Source organism: Pygocentrus nattereri, chromosome 10, assembly GCF_015220715.1.
Source record: "Pygocentrus nattereri isolate fPygNat1 chromosome 10, fPygNat1.pri, whole genome shotgun sequence".
Lineage (NCBI taxonomy): Eukaryota > Metazoa > Chordata > Actinopteri > Characiformes > Serrasalmidae > Pygocentrus > Pygocentrus nattereri.
The window spans coordinates 15,475,659-15,495,972 of NC_051220.1; the positions used below are offsets into that span (position 1 = coordinate 15,475,659).

General features: G+C 39.3%; 1 protein-coding gene across 6 annotated transcripts; it reads left to right on the forward strand.

Annotated features, from left to right (window-relative positions):
* The first annotated feature begins 15 nt into the window (after positions 1–15).
* On the forward strand, positions 16–10,700 carry LOC108437009 (MAPK/MAK/MRK overlapping kinase). Of its 6 annotated transcripts, none has more exons than XM_017713821.2 (12): positions 16–585; positions 1,303–1,417; positions 5,522–5,611; positions 5,702–5,772; positions 6,054–6,132; positions 6,311–6,359; positions 6,533–6,711; positions 6,817–6,918; positions 7,333–7,506; positions 8,358–8,490; positions 8,660–8,854; positions 9,841–10,700. In XM_017713821.2, the coding sequence occupies exons 1-12, from the start codon at positions 513–515 to the stop codon at positions 9,916–9,918; spliced, it is 1,338 nt and encodes a 445-aa protein (XP_017569310.1). In that variant the 5' UTR covers positions 16–512; the 3' UTR covers positions 9,919–10,700. The 6 variants fall into 6 exon arrangements, with proteins under 6 accessions (XP_017569310.1, XP_017569311.1, XP_017569312.1 ...); XM_017713822.2 differs by having other exon boundaries at positions 8,663–8,854; XM_017713823.2 differs by having other exon boundaries at positions 8,373–8,490.
* The last annotated feature ends 9,614 nt before the right edge of the window (positions 10,701–20,314 follow it).

Here is a 20,314-nt window from a genome sequence, read left to right on the forward strand (position 1 = left end):
CGTCTACGGAAGCCTGTTTGTTTTCGCCCGCGCAGGTGGTCGGAAAAACTAAGCGCGTTTAGGATAAACGTTATGTGGAAGCAGGGTGGGAGACGGTGTGGTCATTTCGTGATGCTGTGAACCATGTTAACCACCAAGGAATTACATCCCGTGTTTTAGGAAGGCATATCTCCTTACTTTTGACATTTGAGCTTAGAACGTGGTCTTGGGTGTTACTTAAGCTTGCCGTGTTGTCAGAAGCTTGGTCATGACTTCCAAGATAGCTCGGAAAAAATAGTGAACAAGAGGGAACATGTTCATTAATCGGTGTCATAAACTACAAGTTTAAACATGATATTGTAATACTCTGGCCATTAAAAAGCCGCCCATTAGGATGAAGATGATGAATGGTTTAAAGTGGAAAGTGGAACATTCTCCAAAAACCGCTTTATGGTAAGGTTTTTTTACATGCTGCACGGATATGAAAATAGACTGAAAGAAACAGCACACATGAGCTTTTGAGCACATTTACGATGCATCCGACGGACAACGACAAGAAACGGTGGGAGCCCGGACAAGCGCTCAGCAACTCTCTCTCTAAGAAAGGTGAGTCGCTATTATAACCGTTGCTCTCAGTGTCATTAAAGATGCTTCCAAAGATCCGGCGTGGCCTGGTAGCGTCCCTAGGGGCCCAGACGAAACGCCCTGCAATATAGCTAAGTGAGAGAACCGCCTCTGTAGTTGTGAAAGAGATGTGTGTTTCTGTGTTCATTGACTTTTCCGTCTTGGCTCACCCCAGGTCAGAGTGGAGGCCGGGAGCGTGCCCCGTTACCAGGGCGACGGTAGCCACTTAGCTAAGCTAACATGGCGGTGCTGGAGAGCCGAGGCGAACTCGGTGTTGGGAACTTGTTTTGATAATCAAAACGAGGGTGTTTTTATATCTGGCTTTTAAGGTTAAAATGCACGATGTGACCGTCGCTATGTGTGCGGTAAAAAACCTTGTTTTTTTGTGGCTCGTTCTCGTACGACCTGTGTCAACGCTTAAGAATGCATAGTAAGTCAAAAGTGTTAGAATGAACAAAAAAGAAAGTGTTCGGTGCTGAAGAGCCTAGCCATCTCGCTAACCATCCCTGTAGCTAACCGAGCTGTTGGGGTTTTAGTCGCTTGTGAATGCTAAAGCACTGTTTGTGGACACCGCCTAGCTAACGCTATGTTAGCTCATACGGAGATAATCGTCGGACGCTCTTTGAGAGCTCCGACGTGAAAAATAAAAAAATCCTGGCTAGTGCTGATTTAACCACAGTGTTCTTTTTTTCGTCACAGGTTATAAAATAATCAAGAAGATCGGAGAGGGAACGTTTTCAGAAGTGGTGAAAGTGCAAAATCTCAAGGACGGGAAGTACTATGCCTGTAAAAAGATGAAACAGAGCATTAACAGGTAAGCCTGGCTGCGTTTTGTTTGGTATGTTCTGGCTCAAGACGTACAGGCGTGAAGCTTCTCTCGCTTGAGTCCCGCACCCTGACAGCTACATGATACCGCGCACTGGAAGTGACCTAGGCAGAGTGAGGTCAGCTATTAGAGGCTCTTGGGCATTTAACTCTTTAGGTTCCTTCAACAAGAGACCACCGTGCTGTTTCCTTAGCGCTGGATGTCTGTGACTGAACTGACATTAAATCAATGTTGGATCGTGTGCCCTTTGGATCAGGAGAAAAGTATAAAAGTACAAATATGTCAGAATACAAGATTAACTAAGTCATCTATTAAAATGTGTGTTCTCGATGAATAGGCAATACAATGTAGTCTACAATGTCAATGATAATTAAAGTACCCACAGACCCATGTACATGTAATGTGTAAAACGTTTATGTTTTAATCTTTTTCAGTTAAATATTTTGGAATTTTTGGAAGGCTGTCAATAGTTGGTTAATGTTCCGTGATCATGGAGGACTCAGGCTGTTTGAAGGAAACACACACAGACACACACACACACACATCTTCTAAGCCGCCTCTCCAAGACAGGTGTGAAAAAATAAAAGGGGCACCTATTGCACAACATGGGGCCCTACCAGTGCATGTGCCAAAATTCATGGGATAGCAGTAAACTGACTATGAAGTGGTGTTACCTCAAGGGGATAGCTTGGAAATGCCCACATCTGTATACGTTGTGAGGTATTATTTTGTGAGTGAGGTTGAACACTGCCCAGTATGCTCATGGCAAGGCAACGTGAATTATTGGAGTTCGAAAGAGGCACAATAGTGGGCGCCAGATTTCTGAAGTGTGGGCATTTAACAATATGTCGTAGAAGGCATTACCACCCAAAGTAGACAGCGCAGTGGTCGCCCATGGGTGCTGAATGATTGTGACTGGCAGCGTCTGGCTAAAATTGTCTGTGCAAACAGACAAGTGACTCTGGCAGAAATAACATACACATTAAATGCGGGAGGCCCCATATGCGTATCCTGCAGGTCAGCGCGACATTCTTTAACTTTCCTTGGACATGGAAGCAGAAGACCCACAGGAGTGCCTCTGTAAACATTACAGCACCGGACTCAGAGCCTTACCTGGGCTCATAAGGTTGCTAACTGGACCCTAGAGGACTGGCCACATGTGGCATGGTCCGATGAGTAACAGTGCCAATTGTTTCCGCTGATGGTAGGGTTCGTGTGTGGTGCAGACCCCATTAATCCCTTTACCCCAGTTGTCAACAAGGCACTTTGTCCACTGGTCTGCCCGAACACGTCATTGACCGGTGACCGTATGTTGCATTGCTTGGTGACCATTTACACTTATACATTTACATTTATTATATATTTATACATTTACATTTATTAGTTCCTATTCCATGACTTTTGGCATGTCAATGTATAAACCTTTAAAATGTTTATTTCACAAATACCTTCAAAGTAAAACAAATGGAGAACTATTAACATTTATTTCACAAAAACACACACTCTGACATCTGAAAATTCTAGAGATGGTGCAGTTAAAACTGAAAGTTTAAATGAATGGAATATACATGCATTTTTAACAATGGATCTGAGTATTTGAAACTTAATTGTGTCATCGTAGTAACAATTTACATTCAACTGTACTATTGCAATCAAATACAGTTGTATTTTTTCACTGTTTTTTTACTCTCCAATGCAAGGACACTTCATCATGTTTTGTCATCTGGAAAGGAAGCTGAGAGGGCACTTTGGGTTTTTTTCATCAGACAGACACCTGCACACAGCAGCAAGTTTATCCTATTATGAGGGCACTTAGGAAACTTACCCACTTTCTCACACTTTAGTGACACCGTATAGGGTACTGCATCATGTTTTCTCCACTAGAAGGGCACTCATTAAGACACATTATTACATTTTCTTGCTCTAGAGGGCACATCATCATAATTTATTGCGTTTATTTAATGTACACTAATAATTTTTCCCATGTTAAAGGCAGCCAGTAGGGCACATCCTCTTGTTTTTGCCACTTTAGAGGATGCTTTAGTGATGTTTTTTCAACCCCCATCCCTCAAGTAACACTCAAGTACCCCAGTGTTCGGTTAAGCCCTCTTTGTTACACAAGGCAATCAAAATTACTTGTTATACTGATCACTCATTAAATAGTTCAAGACTAATCAGTAGATTACTTGATTGCTACTAATTCAAATACGATTACAAAAAACTTGGGACAATAGGTTAAGTGTAAATAAAACAGAAAGCAGTGATTTTTAAATGTACTTAGGCCTGTATTTGGGTAAAAGACTGTATAAAGACAAGATAGTAAATGTTTCACCTCATCAACTGCATTGCTTTTTAAATGTACACTGATTCTAAAATTGATGTCTTCAACACGTTCCATAAAAGTTAAGAGAGGGGAAGTTTAGGACTAGGAACATTTTGAAATGTTCCAAAAACATCTTAAAGCAGGGATGTAATCATGCTTGGGTATAAAAGGGGCATCCAGGGAAGGCTTAGTCCTTTATAAGTAAGAAGTTGAGGTATCACTTAACCATTTAATAATAATGTTTCCCAGTGAACAACTTCATAGATTTTAGGTATTTCACCCTTTATGGTGAATCAAACATCAAAAGGAATTCAGAAAAATCTATGTGCATGAAGGGTAAAGCTAAAAACCACAACTGAATCATTTTCAATCTCTCAGATAGCACTGCTTTAAAAAACAACATGCTTCTGTGATGAATATCACCACATGCTGCATCCACAAATGCAGGTGAAGACTGGACTGTATAGTGGAAGTCATATGTCAGCAACGTCCAGAAATGCTGGCAACTTTTCTGGACTTCAACTCATCTGAAATGGTCTGATGTACAAGTCAACCTTTCAGATTCTTCATAGAAATAATGGCCATTGTGGTCTCCAGGCCAAAGAAGAAAAAGGCCATCACTTTGATCACACCTTTTCATCACACCTCTCTTTGAAAATGTGTGCAAAATACAACAATGAAGGACCTGTATAGTTGCACAGCTGAAGACTTGTTGTATAGTGAAGAATGGCAAAAATTTCAAAACTTGATCAGTTTGTGTTATCAGTCCCCAGACAATGATTAAGTATTGTTAAAAGGAAAGTGGATGTAACACAGTGATAAACTTGCTCCTGTACCAACATTTAGAATGATTCGCAGGCATCAAATTTGGAATGAGCTTATGTTTATAAAAACAATGAAGGTCACAAGGTAATACATAAAATATAGTTTTTTTTTATGTAAGTACTGTTTTCAAATGAATACAGGTCAAACAGAATGCAGTAATTCTTAATTTTAGTTTTTATTAGTATTTCACATGGCGTCTAAATTTTTTGGTATAATCAATAGTGATACTTTTGATATTCTAAGTGTAAGTAACACATACTCAAGATGGCAAGATTGTAAATTTGCTGTAGAGTTAAATATCACAACATCTGTAAATAGGCATGCTCTTGCACTGTTTTTTGTTTTCTCCTGTCATAGTGCAGTCATATGTAAATATTTGAGTGCCCCTGGTCAAATTACTGATTCTTATGTTTTATTTTTTTCCCTGCAATATGGTAAACTTGGTAAATAAATTGTGTACTAACATTAGCAGAAAATGCCATTTAAGTTTGTTCCATGTAGAGGATGTGCAACTTAGTTTCTATTAGAAAATAAAAAAAACAGGTAATTTACCTAGGGGTACTGAAACTTTTGCATATGACTTTTTAGTTAATGCACTTTCTAAATAGCAAAAAGACTACCTTAGAAAGAAAGATATTGAAAAAGCAGAAATTCTAACATATTCACAAGGAAAAGGCAAGCACACCATATTAGAATAAAAACTGCTTTTATTTTCAGTTGGCAAACACTTTGTTCAACATTATCCGTGATCTTCCAGAATCCAACACTGGTTCTTTCAACCTTCCAGGCCCCATCATGAATACAACAGGATTGACATTTGCAGTTTTGAGATGTCCATCTGTAGTCAGCATGTAGTCAGTCACCACATAGTTAACATATTGAACAGAAGATGTCTTAGTGACAGTTGTATTTACCCGTTTGGACCACATATCTCTCTCATTCAGCCTGGAACAGGCGCACAACCTCCGTGAAGTCCAAGCAATGAAAAGACTGAGTCCACATGCTAACATACTGCAGCTTCATGAACTAATATTGTAAGTATACCACAACTTCTAATAAAGAATAAAAATGAACAACAACTATACTGTGCAAAGAAGTAATCCCAGCCAAATATATTTTTGCAGTGACCAGGACATGCGGACCCTGTCCTTAATATGTGAACTAATGGAGATGAACATCTATGAGTTGATAAGAGGTACTATAAACTTCATAGTAACCAAGAATATTTGTACCTCCAGAGCTAGTTTGTGTAATTTAAGCTTTTATGCCAGATCATTTAGCTCATATTAGTTTTAAGTGAAATGTTCTCAAATACACTTGCTTAATAAAATGTAAGATAGAGTAATTAAAATGTAATAATGTAAGCCGAATATGGAAACTTAAGATCTTGGCTGCATGTCTCCTGTTTAGCTTTGTCTTCATTTACAGTTAATACATGTGATAATTATACATTATGATGACTTCATGCATCTGTAGGAAGGCAGAATCTCTTAACTGAAAGCAAAGTCAAACACTACATGTACCAGCTTTGTAAAGCTCTGGATCATATGCACAGGTAGGTTCTGTTATCAACTCTTCCTCTTTCTTTTGAAATGGAACACTGGCATCACATAGTTTTGCTGAACAGGGCTTCATTTAAACAACAGGTTGTAGTGCTCAAATCCAATTCTCTGTTTATAAAACACTTTCTCAAAATATGCTAGTTTAATAACTGATTGGTCTGTTTCTTTAAGCAATGGAATTTTCCACAGAGATGTGAAACCAGAGAACATTTTGATCAAAGTAAGTGAACCTCAAAACTCAAAAAGTGTAAATGAAAACTGAAACAGAATACATTCAGCTTCACAGTTTAATGAAAAGAGTAAAAGAGGCTTGTTTCAAACAAGTAAAAAAAAAAGTCAAATTTTTTTTGTTGCCGATTATGTCCTTACCCAAGACCTTTTTTTTTTGTATAGCATGACGTCTTGAAACTGGCAGACTTCGGCTCTTGCAGGAGTGTGTATTCCAAGCCTCCTCACACAGAATACATCTCCACCCGGTGGTACCGAGCTCCAGAATGTCTACTTACAGATGGCTACTACTCACTCAAAATGGACATGTGGAGTGCAGGCTGCGTTTTCTTTGAAATTATGAGGTCTCTGTTATGGGATACACAGTGTTTAGAACAAACACAATTCTGCATAAATTCTGCACTTCAAATTTTACTTTTCTAATCAGGTACTTTATTATGTTCTTCTAGTTTGAGTCCCTTGTTTCCAGGGAGTAACGAGGTGGATCAGTTGTCCAAGATCCATGACGTTTTAGGAACACCAGAGAGTGCAGTCCTTCAGAAGTTAAAGCAGTGAGTTTGTACAGAGATTAACCATTCTTGTGCAGTTTGATCTATTTATATCATTAAATTCCTAAATTATATCCCAGTATGTCTATTTTTAGCCTTCTCATATTGTGTCTTACTTGGCCTTGATGAAAAATTTGATGTTTAACAAAATTTACTGACATTTCCACCAAATTTTGAAACGGGTAAATATATCTATATATTTATTCACATCTAGTGCAGTAAGTAAAGAACACATGCAATCCATTTTTATTAAAAGACATGGGATGATAAATGCCCTCAAAATGATCAAATTGAACAATTTCTGTTCTTATTTTAAGATTCATGATTAGGACAAACTGGTCGTATTTCATATTCAATATACATTTCATCAAGAAACGTGATTTTAATTCAGTGGTAACTTTCTCTCATGTGACGAAGGTCTCGTGCAATGCATTTTGATTTTCTGCCTCGGAAAGGCTGTGGGCTTTCTCAGCTGATCCCTCAGTGCTCTGCGCCTAGTCTGTCTCTGCTGTACCAGATGTTGGCCTATGATCCAGATGAACGTATCAGCGCCCGTGTAGCACTGCAGCATGTCTGCTTTAGAGAGCTGCGGTAAGTTCAGTCTGTCATACACACAGAACTATAACGAGCGTAAGAGCTCTAATAAACACTCCTGACAAACTAAAGGCAGTGTTTAAATTACAGCACACAAGGCCACGTATGCTATTTCCATCTGGTACCAGATAATCTGTCTCTCTGTCCCCAAGTGTTGCATGGGCAGCTGCTTAAAGAGATGGATTGACTGGCTTCTGAATATTAAAAACAAACATTCTTGTCATAAAAGGAAAAAAGTTGTATAAGAGTACTTTTGTTTTTGTACCGTTTCCTACCGAAAAAAAAATGGAATTATCAATGACATTCAAATTTGAACAGTCCAGCTGAATATCTTTGGGTCAGCTGTTCGACCTGTATACCTGCTTAACATTTAAAGATAAAGCAGGTCTGAGGTAACAGATTCTGACACTCAAACCACATTAAATAGGAGGGAAGTTGGATCATATCGGTATTGGACCGATTTAGATTTGACTGACATTTCAAACCGATATTTAATGGTGTGTTATAGTAATGTTGTATTTCTTTGTAACACTCCTGAAGGTGGATGTAATCCCAAATTCTGCATTTTATAAATGTTTACATATTGGCATCTGTATCACCACTCAACATTCCAACATTGGTGCATTTCTACCAAATAGATTACACATAAAACTTTCAATGAAGCTACGTGAAGGCTTTCAAGCTATCAGGGACCAGTTAACATTATCCAAATCAATCATGCTAAGTGGTTCCCATAAGCTTTCATTATTCGCAGTGTTAGTATCGTAGGATGAATCGTTCAACTCAAGCATCATGCACACACATATAGACCAGTACAAATTCAGTGATACGTAGTTTTTCCAAATAAGAGTTGTTGTCTGTAGGATGGCAGAAAGGAGAGCAGTGGGTCTGCACAGGGCCATGGGGTCTGTCGAGGAGGGCAGTGCGACTCCCAGCTCTGTGGAGCACCTGTGGCGTATCGCCCGACAGGGTAGGCGACAGGTATGATAACCAGCCCATCCAGTACAGTTGCTTGGAACCCTTTTTCACTATTAAGTGAAGTTGCTGAATTCACTTAATGCATTCAAAGGTCATAGTGACTCATGCATACGATACAGAAAACATTTGTTGGATTTAGAGAAATGGTGAGTTGTTGTCCTCTTCTATCCAGCAGCAGCTTAAGTATGTCGGCGACCCTCTCAGCAGACGTATGCCCCATTATCCTGTGGAGCTACCTAAGCTGAATGTGGTAGTGCCTGCCCCGAAAGTCCCCTACCCCATGCCCAGTTTACCAGCTCTGGCCATACCACACAGAGGGTCCCTGCCAGCTATCACCTCCAAAAAGTGCCATTCTCGCTCAACCAAGGTAAACAAAAACACTGAATAAAACAAACTAATGGAGGAGTGGATTGTGATTTATTTGTCATCATTGTTTATTGGTTCATATATTCTTTTTTTTTTTTTTTTTTTAAAGAGGTATGTTTAGAAAGTAAACACTACATATAAGTTTAATAAAACTGAAGTAGCATTAATGAGTCAGGAAGGAAAAAATATGTTAAAATATAGTGTGTATGTGCTTGTCAGGTCAGATTAATGTGAGTTTCCTAGGCTAGGTCATAAGTCTTTACGTATTAGTGTCACACGCACAGGCTTAGAAGGAAATTTTGGCTCTTAATTGAGGTTTCAAAGGCAAAATCAGCATTATACTGATGAAGATACAAAGACAATACTAGATAAGTACTTTCTTAGAAGACACTTCCTTCACTAAGTTTAGACTTAGTTCTTTTTGAATATTCTTTCCACACACTTGAAAGTGTCAGATTCATCAACTTGTCGGGGTCCGAAGAACAACCAGTGTTACAAAATGTTCTTCCACACAAGGCATGCAGTTATGCTTTCCCCCCACAGAGGTCTCCAAATCCTCAAATCTTACATAGTCCAGCTTTAAAGAAAATGAATTAATAGTGCACTTTTAATACTTCACATACTTTAATGCATGCGGGCATGTTTTAAATTAAATGAAGAAGAGCCTACAAATAGAACAAGATAAGATTGTGATTCTAAAATGCCTACTATAATGGTTTCGCTCAGATATTCTGAGAAATGCTGGTTAGTAAATAGCTTGTTTTTCACACTGTTATCAGTCCTACCTTTTTTTTTCACAGTGTATTGATTAGATTTCAACTGTAACAAAAGTTAGCTGGTGGCACTTAAAAAAGACAGTTGTTTAACTTTTAATCACAGTTTTGTTTTTCTGTTGTTGTTTTTTTGTTTGTTTTGTTTTTTTTTTGTGACAGTTGCTGCTCATTTCTTTGCTCAACTGATCTAAACTTGCTTTGTTCAACTCCACAGCCCAGGGAAGATCCACACCGTTCAGCATTGAAGAGCTACTACATGCCCCCTCTGGAGAGGAAAGGAGGAGGCTACTGAAGTGCAGTCTTTAAATGAGCAACAGACTATACTAACGTGCAACAGAAAATTGAGCACTCATAAAAATGTAAACCATGTTTGAGCATTAAATTAAAGCAGCAAGCAATGTCACACTCTGGAGGGATAAATTCCATTAAGTGACTGAACTTTGCTAGTATTAGGCCTTGGTAATACCATGCAGTTTGTGCAAGTGTTTTTATCATTTCAACAAATAGAAATCAATTCCAGCAATTTAATCTAAACTTGCTCTGTATTATGGATTGCGCCAGCAGTCAGAACCATTATATCCATGCATTTGTAACTTCTTGCACCTTCTGCCGGATTGTAGGTGGTGGTGTGAGGGGGACACAAAGAGGTGGTGGACTTAAAGCTGAAATGTATACAGATGCATATAGTGGAAACTGAGGGTACTTCAAAAGAAAAAGAAATTGAACAGATTGCTCATTTTACATTTGTCAAACAGCTAAAACTGTGTATTCACAGTGATATTTATGACAGTCATTTAAAAACTTTGTTAAAGCAAAATGTCACTGTGCTGAGCGTTTTATGAATGTATACGGTAACATGCTTTCTCAAACAGACACAGGTTTTTGTTTTGACTTGGAAACGTTGTGTTCTCTGTCCAGAAAAGCATTTGGCAGAGAAAATTTTTAAGGTACTTTTTTTTTTTTTTTTAATTTGAGGGTTAATAGTGGCAGATAAATTTTTTTTTGGGTGGAGTTACCCTTTAAAGGCAAACTCAAAACAATGACTAAATAAAAGGGTCAGGTGCTTTTTCCTCCTTTTCTGTCTGGGTGTTTCTTTTTGCTGAAAGCCAAAGGAAGCTGTCAACTCAATGACCCATGTCTAACTCTTCATCAGCCTAGCCAGTTTGTTCTTGACAAATCTGCTTTTAGAAATGACTCAGAACCAGGATGATGTCGTTCCAAGCTTGTCTAAGAACAAAAGCAGTCTTATCCCATTTTACTAATGTAGCCATATATTGCCTGACTTCCTTTTTCTGTCTTTCTACCTCTGATCTATGGCTACATGACTGGAGTTTTCATTTACACTGAACAAAAATATAAATGCAACACTTCTGTTTTTGCTCCCATTTTTCATGAGCTGAACTCAAAGATCTAAGACTTTTTCAAGTACACAAAAGGCCTTTTTCTCTCAAATATTGTTCACAAATGTGTCTAAATCTGTGTTAGTGAGCACTTCTTCTTTGCTGAGATCATCCTTCCACCTCACGAGTGTGGCAGATCAAGATGCTGATTAGACAGGATGATTACTGCACAGGTGTGCCTTAGGCTGGCCACAATAAAAGGCCACTCTAAAATGTGCAGTTTTATCACACAGCACAATGCCACAGATGTCGCAAGTTTTGAGGAAGCGTGCAATTGGCATGCTGACTGCAGGAATGTCCACCAGAGTCGTTGCCTGTGATTTGAATGTTCATTTCTCTACCATAAGTTGTCTCCAAAGGCGTTTCAGAGAATTTGGCAGGAAATCCAACCGGCCTCACAACCGCAGACCACGTGTAACCACACCAGCCCAGGACCTCCACATCCAGCATCTTTACCTCAGATCGTCTGAGACCAGCCACCCGGACAGCTGCTGCAATAATCGGTTTGCATAACCAAAGAATTTCTGCAGAAAATGTCTCAGGGAAGCTTCGTCCTCATCGGGGTCTCCACCTGACAGTAGTTTGTCGCTGTAACCGACTTGAGTGGGCAAATGCTCACATTCGATGGCATCTGGCATGTTGGAGATGCGTTCTCTTCACGGATGAATCCCAGTTTTCACTGTACAAGGCAGATGGCAGACTGCGTGTATGGGGTCGAGTGGGTGAGCGATTTGCTGATGTCAATGTAGTGAATCCAGTGGTCCATGGTGGAGGTGGGGTTATGGTATGGGTAGGTGCATGTTATGGACAACGTGCACAGACATACTGTGACGAGATCCTGAGGCCCATTGTTGTGCTATTCATCCACGACCATCACCTCATGTTGCAGCATGATAATGCATGGCCCCATGTTGCAAGGATCTGTACCCAATTCCTGGAAGGTGAAAACATCCCAGTTCTTGCATGGCCAGCATACTCGCCAGACATTGAGCATGTTTGGGATGCACTGGATCGACATATACGACAGTGTGTTCCAGTTCCTGCCAATATCCAGCAGCTTCGCACAGCCATTGAAGAGGAGTAGACCAACATTCCACAGGCCACAATCAACAACCTGATCAACTCTATGCGAAGGAGATGTGAGGCAAATGGTGGTCACATCAGATACCGACTCGTTTTCTGACCATTGTTTTGCAAGTTTGCGATAGATAGAAGCTTTTGAGCTATAGTGTATTTCTTTAAATCCATCATGATGGAGAGGTACATGCAGGGTATTGTGAGTCAAAATAGCCCCAAAAGACCCCCCCCCCTCCCTGCACATTTTGCACTGTTTATCAGCAGTACATGTATAAACTCAGAAGACGTGTATATGTAGGGTGGGCAAATTACAATACTTTTTTTTTCACAATGTATGATATGTATTATGATATTTTGACATGCAGATCCAATAATCTAGAAGTGCCACATTAAAAACTCTTAAGTATATTGAAGATATTCACAATATGCTCAGAAAAGCATTTTGTGTGTCACAATAATTACAATTATCATGATAAAATGTCATATTGGCCACCTCTATGTATAGGTTCACTGGTCATAGGGATCGTAGAGGTCTGCACTCCTGTAGGATTCCTGCTGGACCTACAGCAATATCTTGTGGCACCGGACTAAATTTTAGTGTTGTGTGTGCGTGTGAATAATCAACCCACTGCAGGCAAGAGTGGATGAAGCACACATAAAAAATCCCTCAGATTAATGAATAGGACCATCACAGAGCAGGTATCAATTGGGTGGTCAATCATTCTTACCACTGCAGTGACACTGTTGGTGTATGTTGTCCTGGTACAAGTGGATCAGATACAGCAGTGCTTCCTGAGCTTTTTTAAACATTGTCTACCTACCTGCCTCTCTAGATATAAAGTCATAGACATAGCTGTCTGGACAGTTTGTATTGGTCATTCTGTACTCCTGTTTTTCATCTGCGGTCAGTTACTGGCCACAGGATGTTGTTGGCTGGATATTTTTGGTTGGTGGACTATTCTCGGTACAGCATCGACAGAGTTGTTTGAAAACCTCAGAACATTACTGTGTGTGATCCACTCTGTGTAGCGTACAAACACACACACATACACACTAACATGCCACCACATTGTCAGTGTCTGCTAAGTATAATTCACTTCATAATTAATACATGCACTGTGGTGGTCCTGAGGACTGGCAAATTATGCAGATAAACATATGGACTCTGTACTGCTTGTAGAACTACACAGAGCACTTATATGGTTGAGTCCAAATGTTCACATACACCTATACGAAAGGCATTCAAACTTGATCTTTCCACAACTCCACACATTTCATGTTGTCATACATTTCTTCTATCAACTGTAAGCCAATGAAACAATAACAAATAATTTCAGCTTGAATTCAACTGTATTAGAATTCCAGTGAGTCAAAGGTTAACATACCAAGTTTACTATTTTAACTACTTAAGTTCACTATATTTAAACAGTCTGAAAGATTACAAAAATTGATGTAATGAGTTTTTTAGAAGCTTCTGATAAGCGGTCTGTCATAATTAGGAGTTAACTGGGAATGCACCTGTACTTACTGGCTGTATTTAATGGCCTAACTTCAAAACCAATTTACAGATAACTTTAAGCAACTCAGCCAAAACCTCAACAAAAAATAAGAAGTCCATACTTCTTAAGAGTGAATTCCAAAAACTGAAGGTACCACAACCATCAAATACAAACAATTGTATGCGAATATAAAAATCTTGCAACCACACAGACAGTGCATCATTTGAAAAACAGGGAACAAAAAGCTCCCAGGCCTTCACCTCACTTTGGACCAAAAGGTTTAAGTGAACCTAAGACAACAAACAACATAGCAACTGGTAAAAGAGTTGGAGATATCAGGTACCATGCCATGGAAGTAAGGAAGAAGCCACCACTGCAAGACCGGAAAAAAAAATATCAGACTGCAGTTTGCAGTTATTTCAGTTCTCTGTTAAAAAATGCACTTTGGAAAACAGATGACATCATGAGGAAGGAAGATTATCAAGAAGTACTGAAGCACTTGTGGAAGGCTACTCCAAGCTTTTGGTTCAAGTGAAGCAATTAAACGGCAATCACATCATGTACAAGTGAAGTTTTCATTTATTATGTTATTATTATGCTATTATTTTAAAATGACCTCTTATTGAAATAACATATGAAATAACACATCTTAACTGATTAAAAAGGGGGAAGTAAGACAACATGAAATTTTGAGTTTTGATGTCTTAAGCCCAGGTGTGTGTCAGCCTCAACCAGTACAGATACAAGGCAGGTGTACCTAATAAAGTGCTAGATGAGAGGATGTGAAATGCAGAGTGAGACTACTGTGTAAACCAACTTCCCTGACATGAGATTTAAGAAAAAGAAGACAAATGGTACTGATTTGAAAAACATAATTTTATAGTATATGCAATTAGAAATTACAAAAGATTTGACTCTTACAGCTGATATTCTGTATCATACTCACACTTGCCATTTACTCCTGTTATTTTCAAGGTAACAGTACCTCTGAGGAGCACCCCAAGGATGTTGTTATCATATTATCCTTTTTCGCTCATTTTCACAGACAACTTTGTATAAGGCCAGTTAAAGCCTTCAATATTTTGACTGATGTAATTTTCACCATAGGTGCATGAATAGGGCAGCTGCAGCATCTACTGCAAAATACTGAACACAGAGAGCTACAGAAATCAAATGTTGATATGTATATTGATTACATAAAAATGTAAAATCTTTTGCTGTTAGGAAGTAAGACCATCATAGATTTGGAACTAAAGTATGTTACTGATTTGTGCAGGATTAACTAGAAGGAACTCAAAGTACTTCGTTATGAATAAGGACCATTCCATTGCACTGAAGTGGACTGTGGTCCTTCTTCATTTATACACACACACACACACACACACACACACACACACACACACACACACATACATACATATTCACCCCAATTCCAAAAATGTTGGGACTCTATGTAAAATGTACAGAATACAATGATTTGCAAATCTCACAGACCCATGTTTTATTGACAAAAGAACATAGAACACATATCAGATGTTGAAAGTGAGACATTTTACCATTTCATGAAAAATATTAACTCATTTAGAACTTCATGGCAGCATTGCATATCAAAAACGTTGGGACAGGGGCAACAAAAGGCTAGAAAAGTAAGTGGTACTAATAAAAAAAAACAGCTGGAGGAATTTGTGTGGCAATTTGTAACTAACTCACCTAACTGGGTATAAAAAGAGCATTTTAGAGAGGCAGTCTCGCAGAAGCAAAGATGGGTAGAGGTTCACCAAACTATGAAAAACTGCATCTAAAAACTGGGTAACAATTTCAGAAAAATGTTCCTCAATGTAAAATTGTGAAGACTTTGACTATTCCACCCATCTACACTACAAAATATCATCAAAAGGTTCATAGAATCTGAAGAAATCCCTGTACACAAGGGACAAGGCCAACGATCAATATTGGATGCTCTTAGGGTCCTTAGGTGGCACTGCATTAAAAACAGGCATGATTCTGTACTGGAAATCACTGCATGGGCTCAGGAACACTTCCAGAAATCATTGGCTATGGACACTGTTCGCTATGCAATCCATAAATGCAAGTGAAAGCTATATCATGCAAAGAAGAAACCATATATAAACAGGATCCAGAAACGCTGCCAACTTCTTTGGGCCCAAGCTCATTTAAAATGGACCAAGGTAAAGTGGAAGAGTGTCCTGTGGTCAGATGAATCAAAATTTTTAATTATTTTTGGAAATAATAGACACTGCATGCTCCAGGCTAAAGACTTCCCAGTTTGTTATTAACACACAGTTCAAAATCCAGCATCCATGATGGCATGGAGGAGCATAAGTGCACATAGCATCTTGCACATCTGTCAAGGCACCATTAATGTAGAATGAAATATACAGCTTTTGGCAACATATGCTTCCATCCAGACAGTGGTCTTTTAGAGAAGGCCTTGCATATTTCAGCAAGACAATGCTAAACCACATACTGCGTCCATCACAACAGCATGGCTTGGTAAAAGAAGAACCTGGGTGCTGAACTGGCCTGCCTGCAGTCCAGACCTGTCACCAATAGAAAACTTCTGGCTCATCATGAAAAGAAAAATCCATCAAAAAAGACGCAGCTAGAATCATACATCAGAAAAACATGGGACAACATTCCTCTCCCAAAACTTCAGCAACTGGTCTCCTCACTTCCCAGACGTTTACAAACACTTGTTAAAAGAAGAGAGGATGCTACACGATGGTAGATACAGCCCTATCCCAACTTTTCTGAGATGTGTTGCTGCCATCATTTTCTAAAAGAGTTAATATTTTTCATGAAATGGTTAAATGTCTCACTTTCAACATCTGATATGTGTTCTATGTTCTATTGTGAATAAAATGTGTCTATGAGATTTGCATTTTACAACGTGTGAAATGTAAATAAAAACAAAATGCAATGACTGACAGACAGACAGACAGACAGACAGACAGACAGACAGAGAGCTGAAAATGATCTACCACCCAAATTAATATCTGCTCTGTAGAGGTCCTGACCACTGAAGTACAAAAAACAAGCTAAAAAAGTACATATAGAAACAGATGGACTGCAGTCTGTAGTTGTAGAACTATAAAGTGCACCTACATAGTAAATGGACTTGATAAATGGACAAAGAGTGTAGATACAAGGTACGCGTTTTCCTGAACTATGCTTAGTCTGTGTCTGGGTAACTAGTCTGCAGTGAAGTCATTATAAGTTTAGAATGCCATTTAAAATCATTCTCACTTCTGGAAAGTAGACAAAATGTAAAATTCGAATTTAAATCAAAACTACAGAACTGCACTCTTGCCTCAAATGTAAACAATCAACCAAGACATTGCGTCTGAAGTTTTCTTAAGTTGCGCACCAGAGCTAAGAGGACAAACAAACATTGGTAGCTTACATCCGGAGAACTGAAGTTAAAATGTTTAATATGTTAGAATGACACCTAAACTGCTATAATAAACATCAAGCAGAATTTTAACAAAAAGAAGAGAAAATATGATAAAACAACTCAAAACCATCTGGATTTGCTGAGCAGCCTCGTCTGAGAACTGTCTAGGCGTCACCTAATATTCTAATAAGCATGCTTGACTGACACCCCTCTGTCCGGCCTCTTAGGCCACTCAAGCCCTAAACGCAGTAGCAGGAGGAGGGAGTATGGGAGGCAAATCATGCCAAAAAGGAAATGAAAATGAAAAGAATAAAATGTAAATGCAAACCTCTTTTTGCCATTTCTTTTTTCAAACATCTGCGCAAATATCCTGCCAAAATTGAAAATTAAATTAAATGCCTTCATTTGCAATTTAATTTTTCACATGAGCACGAGCCGTTCGTGAGAAAAATTAAAATAAATTGAAAATGCCTATTTGTCATTTCATTTTAGTCGTTATTCTGGTTTTTCACGGCCAAATCTAAAATGAAAAAGCTAACAGACAAAAGAAAACACAAACTTCACTTTGGCTTTGGCATTGCTTCATGAAATGCAGTTACTTTCTTAGTTCATTTTCATAGCAATCGCCTGTAAATCTGACAAAATTAAAATGCAAATGCAAAATGAATAAATGCTTTAACTGTCAGAATGAAAAGACAAATTAAAAGGAGCTTCAGCGCCACCTGCTGGAAACTCACATTCATTTTCCAGTTTTCTATTTCTTTTTCTTTCTGACCAACATGCAAATATATGCTAATTAGCACTAGGCGGGGCTACGGGGTACATTTTAGGACATCATCAGCCGTTTGCGTCAGAATTGCCATCATTCCTCAAGATAAAAGACTTCGAGTCTCCAGAAAAAACACCGTCAAGACTCAGATCGGGTGAAACTGAACATCAGACCAAACGCCGTCAGACCAAACGGCCTCAGAGAAAAGTTATCAGACCAAACAGCCGCAGAGAAAAGTTATCTACTATGGTGTATCTCGATATAAATGCCAGTGCAAAATTTTCACCGTTTTTTCTGAGGCCGTTTGGTCTAATACTAGATCTTTTTCCTCGGGCGGCTGGGGCTGTCCTAAAATGTACCCCGTAGCCCTGCCTAGTGCTAATTAGTATATATTTGCATGTTGGTCAGATAGAAAAAGAAATGGAAAACTGGAAAATGAAACGTGAGTCTCCAGCAGGTGGCGCTGATGTTCGTTTTCATTTTCCTTTTCATTCTGACAGTTAAAGCGCGCCCACGAAGAAAACGGAACCACGAACTGTCACTTTGCTATTGATTTGTTTATTTTGCATTTTCATTTTAATTTTGTCAGATTTTGTCCTTTGGTGGTGTAGCTGACCATGCAGGAGACGTACGTTCACGTAATATCGCAAAACCGATCCATAAGGCTACGCTAAAAACTCTTAATAATTAAAAGACTGTTTTACAAGGACAACAAGAGCATTCATGAGTGATGGAGGGACTGGGGAGGTTCATTGGCAAATGGTTTGTTGTCGTTGTTTCACACTGCAGGCGTGAGAGACGCTAAATGTTGCATGCGCTGCCCATTCACACAAACTGCATTCGTGCTGAGTAGAGCAGCAAGACGCTCGACAGACGTCAATCAGCAACTCTGGTAAAAAAATATCATTAAAAAACAGGCACATCTGTTTACATTTGACAGCATTACGATGCCGATTGGGAGTGCGCAATACCCAGGACCGTAATCAGCGGAAGCTGTAAAAATGCTCCTGGCTATCACCGAGTTTCGAACTGAGCAAACCACCTCTCCGTACAACCCTCCCCCTGAAGCCAGGGCTGAACCTCTTGGGGAAGGAGGGGATATGTAAATTCAGGTCATTTCTGCTTCTGAGATGCGTGGTGGCGTTAACTAAGCGCATGCTGCCGGCAGATGTTCTAAAACCTCGCGTTTACCTGACGGCCAAACGAAAACCCATAAACGCCGCTCTGGACGGCGTTTTTAAACATAGCGCACGCTTTATATGCCGTCAAAACCCTGACCAATTCTGACCCTCTTGGCTTGCCATAGAAATTAACTTAATTTGCATATTCCCTCCTTTCCCAACAGATTCAGCCCTGGCTTCAAGGAATAGGGCTATAATGACAGTTGGTTTGACCAGTCTGAAACTCAGCGACAGCCAGGAGAATTTTTATTGCTTCCACTAACGTAATTCCTCCAGTCAAGCTACTACTGCAGTCTCAACGAATGGGAGTGAATGAAGCCCAATGGCTAAAGATGAAAAGTTAAAATAGTTTCTAATCACTTGGCCAGAATGTTTCTTTAATTTTAGAAAGTTGAAGGATGTATTTCATTAAAAAGCAAAGAAAACTCACCTATATATTTCCGTTTTTCTACAGCAAACGGGTTTAGGGCAGCAGGAGGCAGACATTATTGCTAGAGCGTGATGATTGATTGGCAAGCGGAGCAGCTCATTGGCTGTACACGCTCGCTGACGTCACGAACGTTTTAAACTCCTCTATCATTTGAGTTGAAAAGCTCTTACAATTCAACACTGCTGTGCTGTTATTTTTTTGATATTCAGTGTTCAGGAAATGACTGCATTGTTTTACATTAAAAATGTTTAAGCATTTATAAACGGATTTTGCTCAAATGCTCCACATCAACCCATTCATTTTGGACTCACTTGGGAGCGCCCTCTAGCGCAAGTACCTGGATGCCTTGCTTTCATCTATTGTAGATGGGTTGTTGATAGCTTAACACGTGCAGCGGCGTTGAGTGTTCTATACTGTGATGGATAGTTAGGTGGGTCTTCCATAAGAAGGAGTTGTATGGCTCGAAGTGACGTCCCTGTTTAATAAAAGAGCATGCGGCTTCAAAAGGTTTAAAGCGCAGTGTTTCCCGCATCTGGCCTGCGATGGACTGGTGACCTGTCCAGGGTGTATCCTGCCTTCCAACCAATGACTGCTGGGATAGGCTCCAGCTCCCACCGCGACCCAGAAGGATAAGGCTTAGAAGATGTGCGTGTGGTTTCCGCGTCGTTGTCCTCTTCGCTGCTGCTCCAGTATTTTCAATACTACACTGCTCAAAAAAATAAAGGGAACACTTAAACAACACAATATAACTCCAAGTAAATCAAACTTCTGTGAAATCAAACTGTCCACTTAGGAAGCAACACTGATTGACAATCAATTTCACATGCTGTTGTGCAAATTCAAATCAAATCAAATTTATTTGTATAGCGCTTTTTACAACGGATGTTGTCACAAAGCAGCTTTACAGAATTTCGGGA

What these genes read in the sequence shown, in the direction of transcription:
- LOC108437009 (XM_017713821.2), top strand. Translation starts at nt 513, where the DNA reads ATGCATCCGACGGACAACGACAAGAAACGGTGGGAGCCCGGACAAGCG. An exon ending in CAGAGAACATTTTGATCAAA is followed by an intron (nt 6,360 to 6,532) that starts GTAAGTGAACCT and finishes TTTTTTGTATAG; the next exon opens with CATGACGTCTTGAAACTGGC. An exon ending in CCCGACAGGGTAGGCGACAG is followed by an intron (nt 8,491 to 8,659) that starts GTATGATAACCA and finishes TCTTCTATCCAG; the next exon opens with CAGCAGCTTAAGTATGTCGG.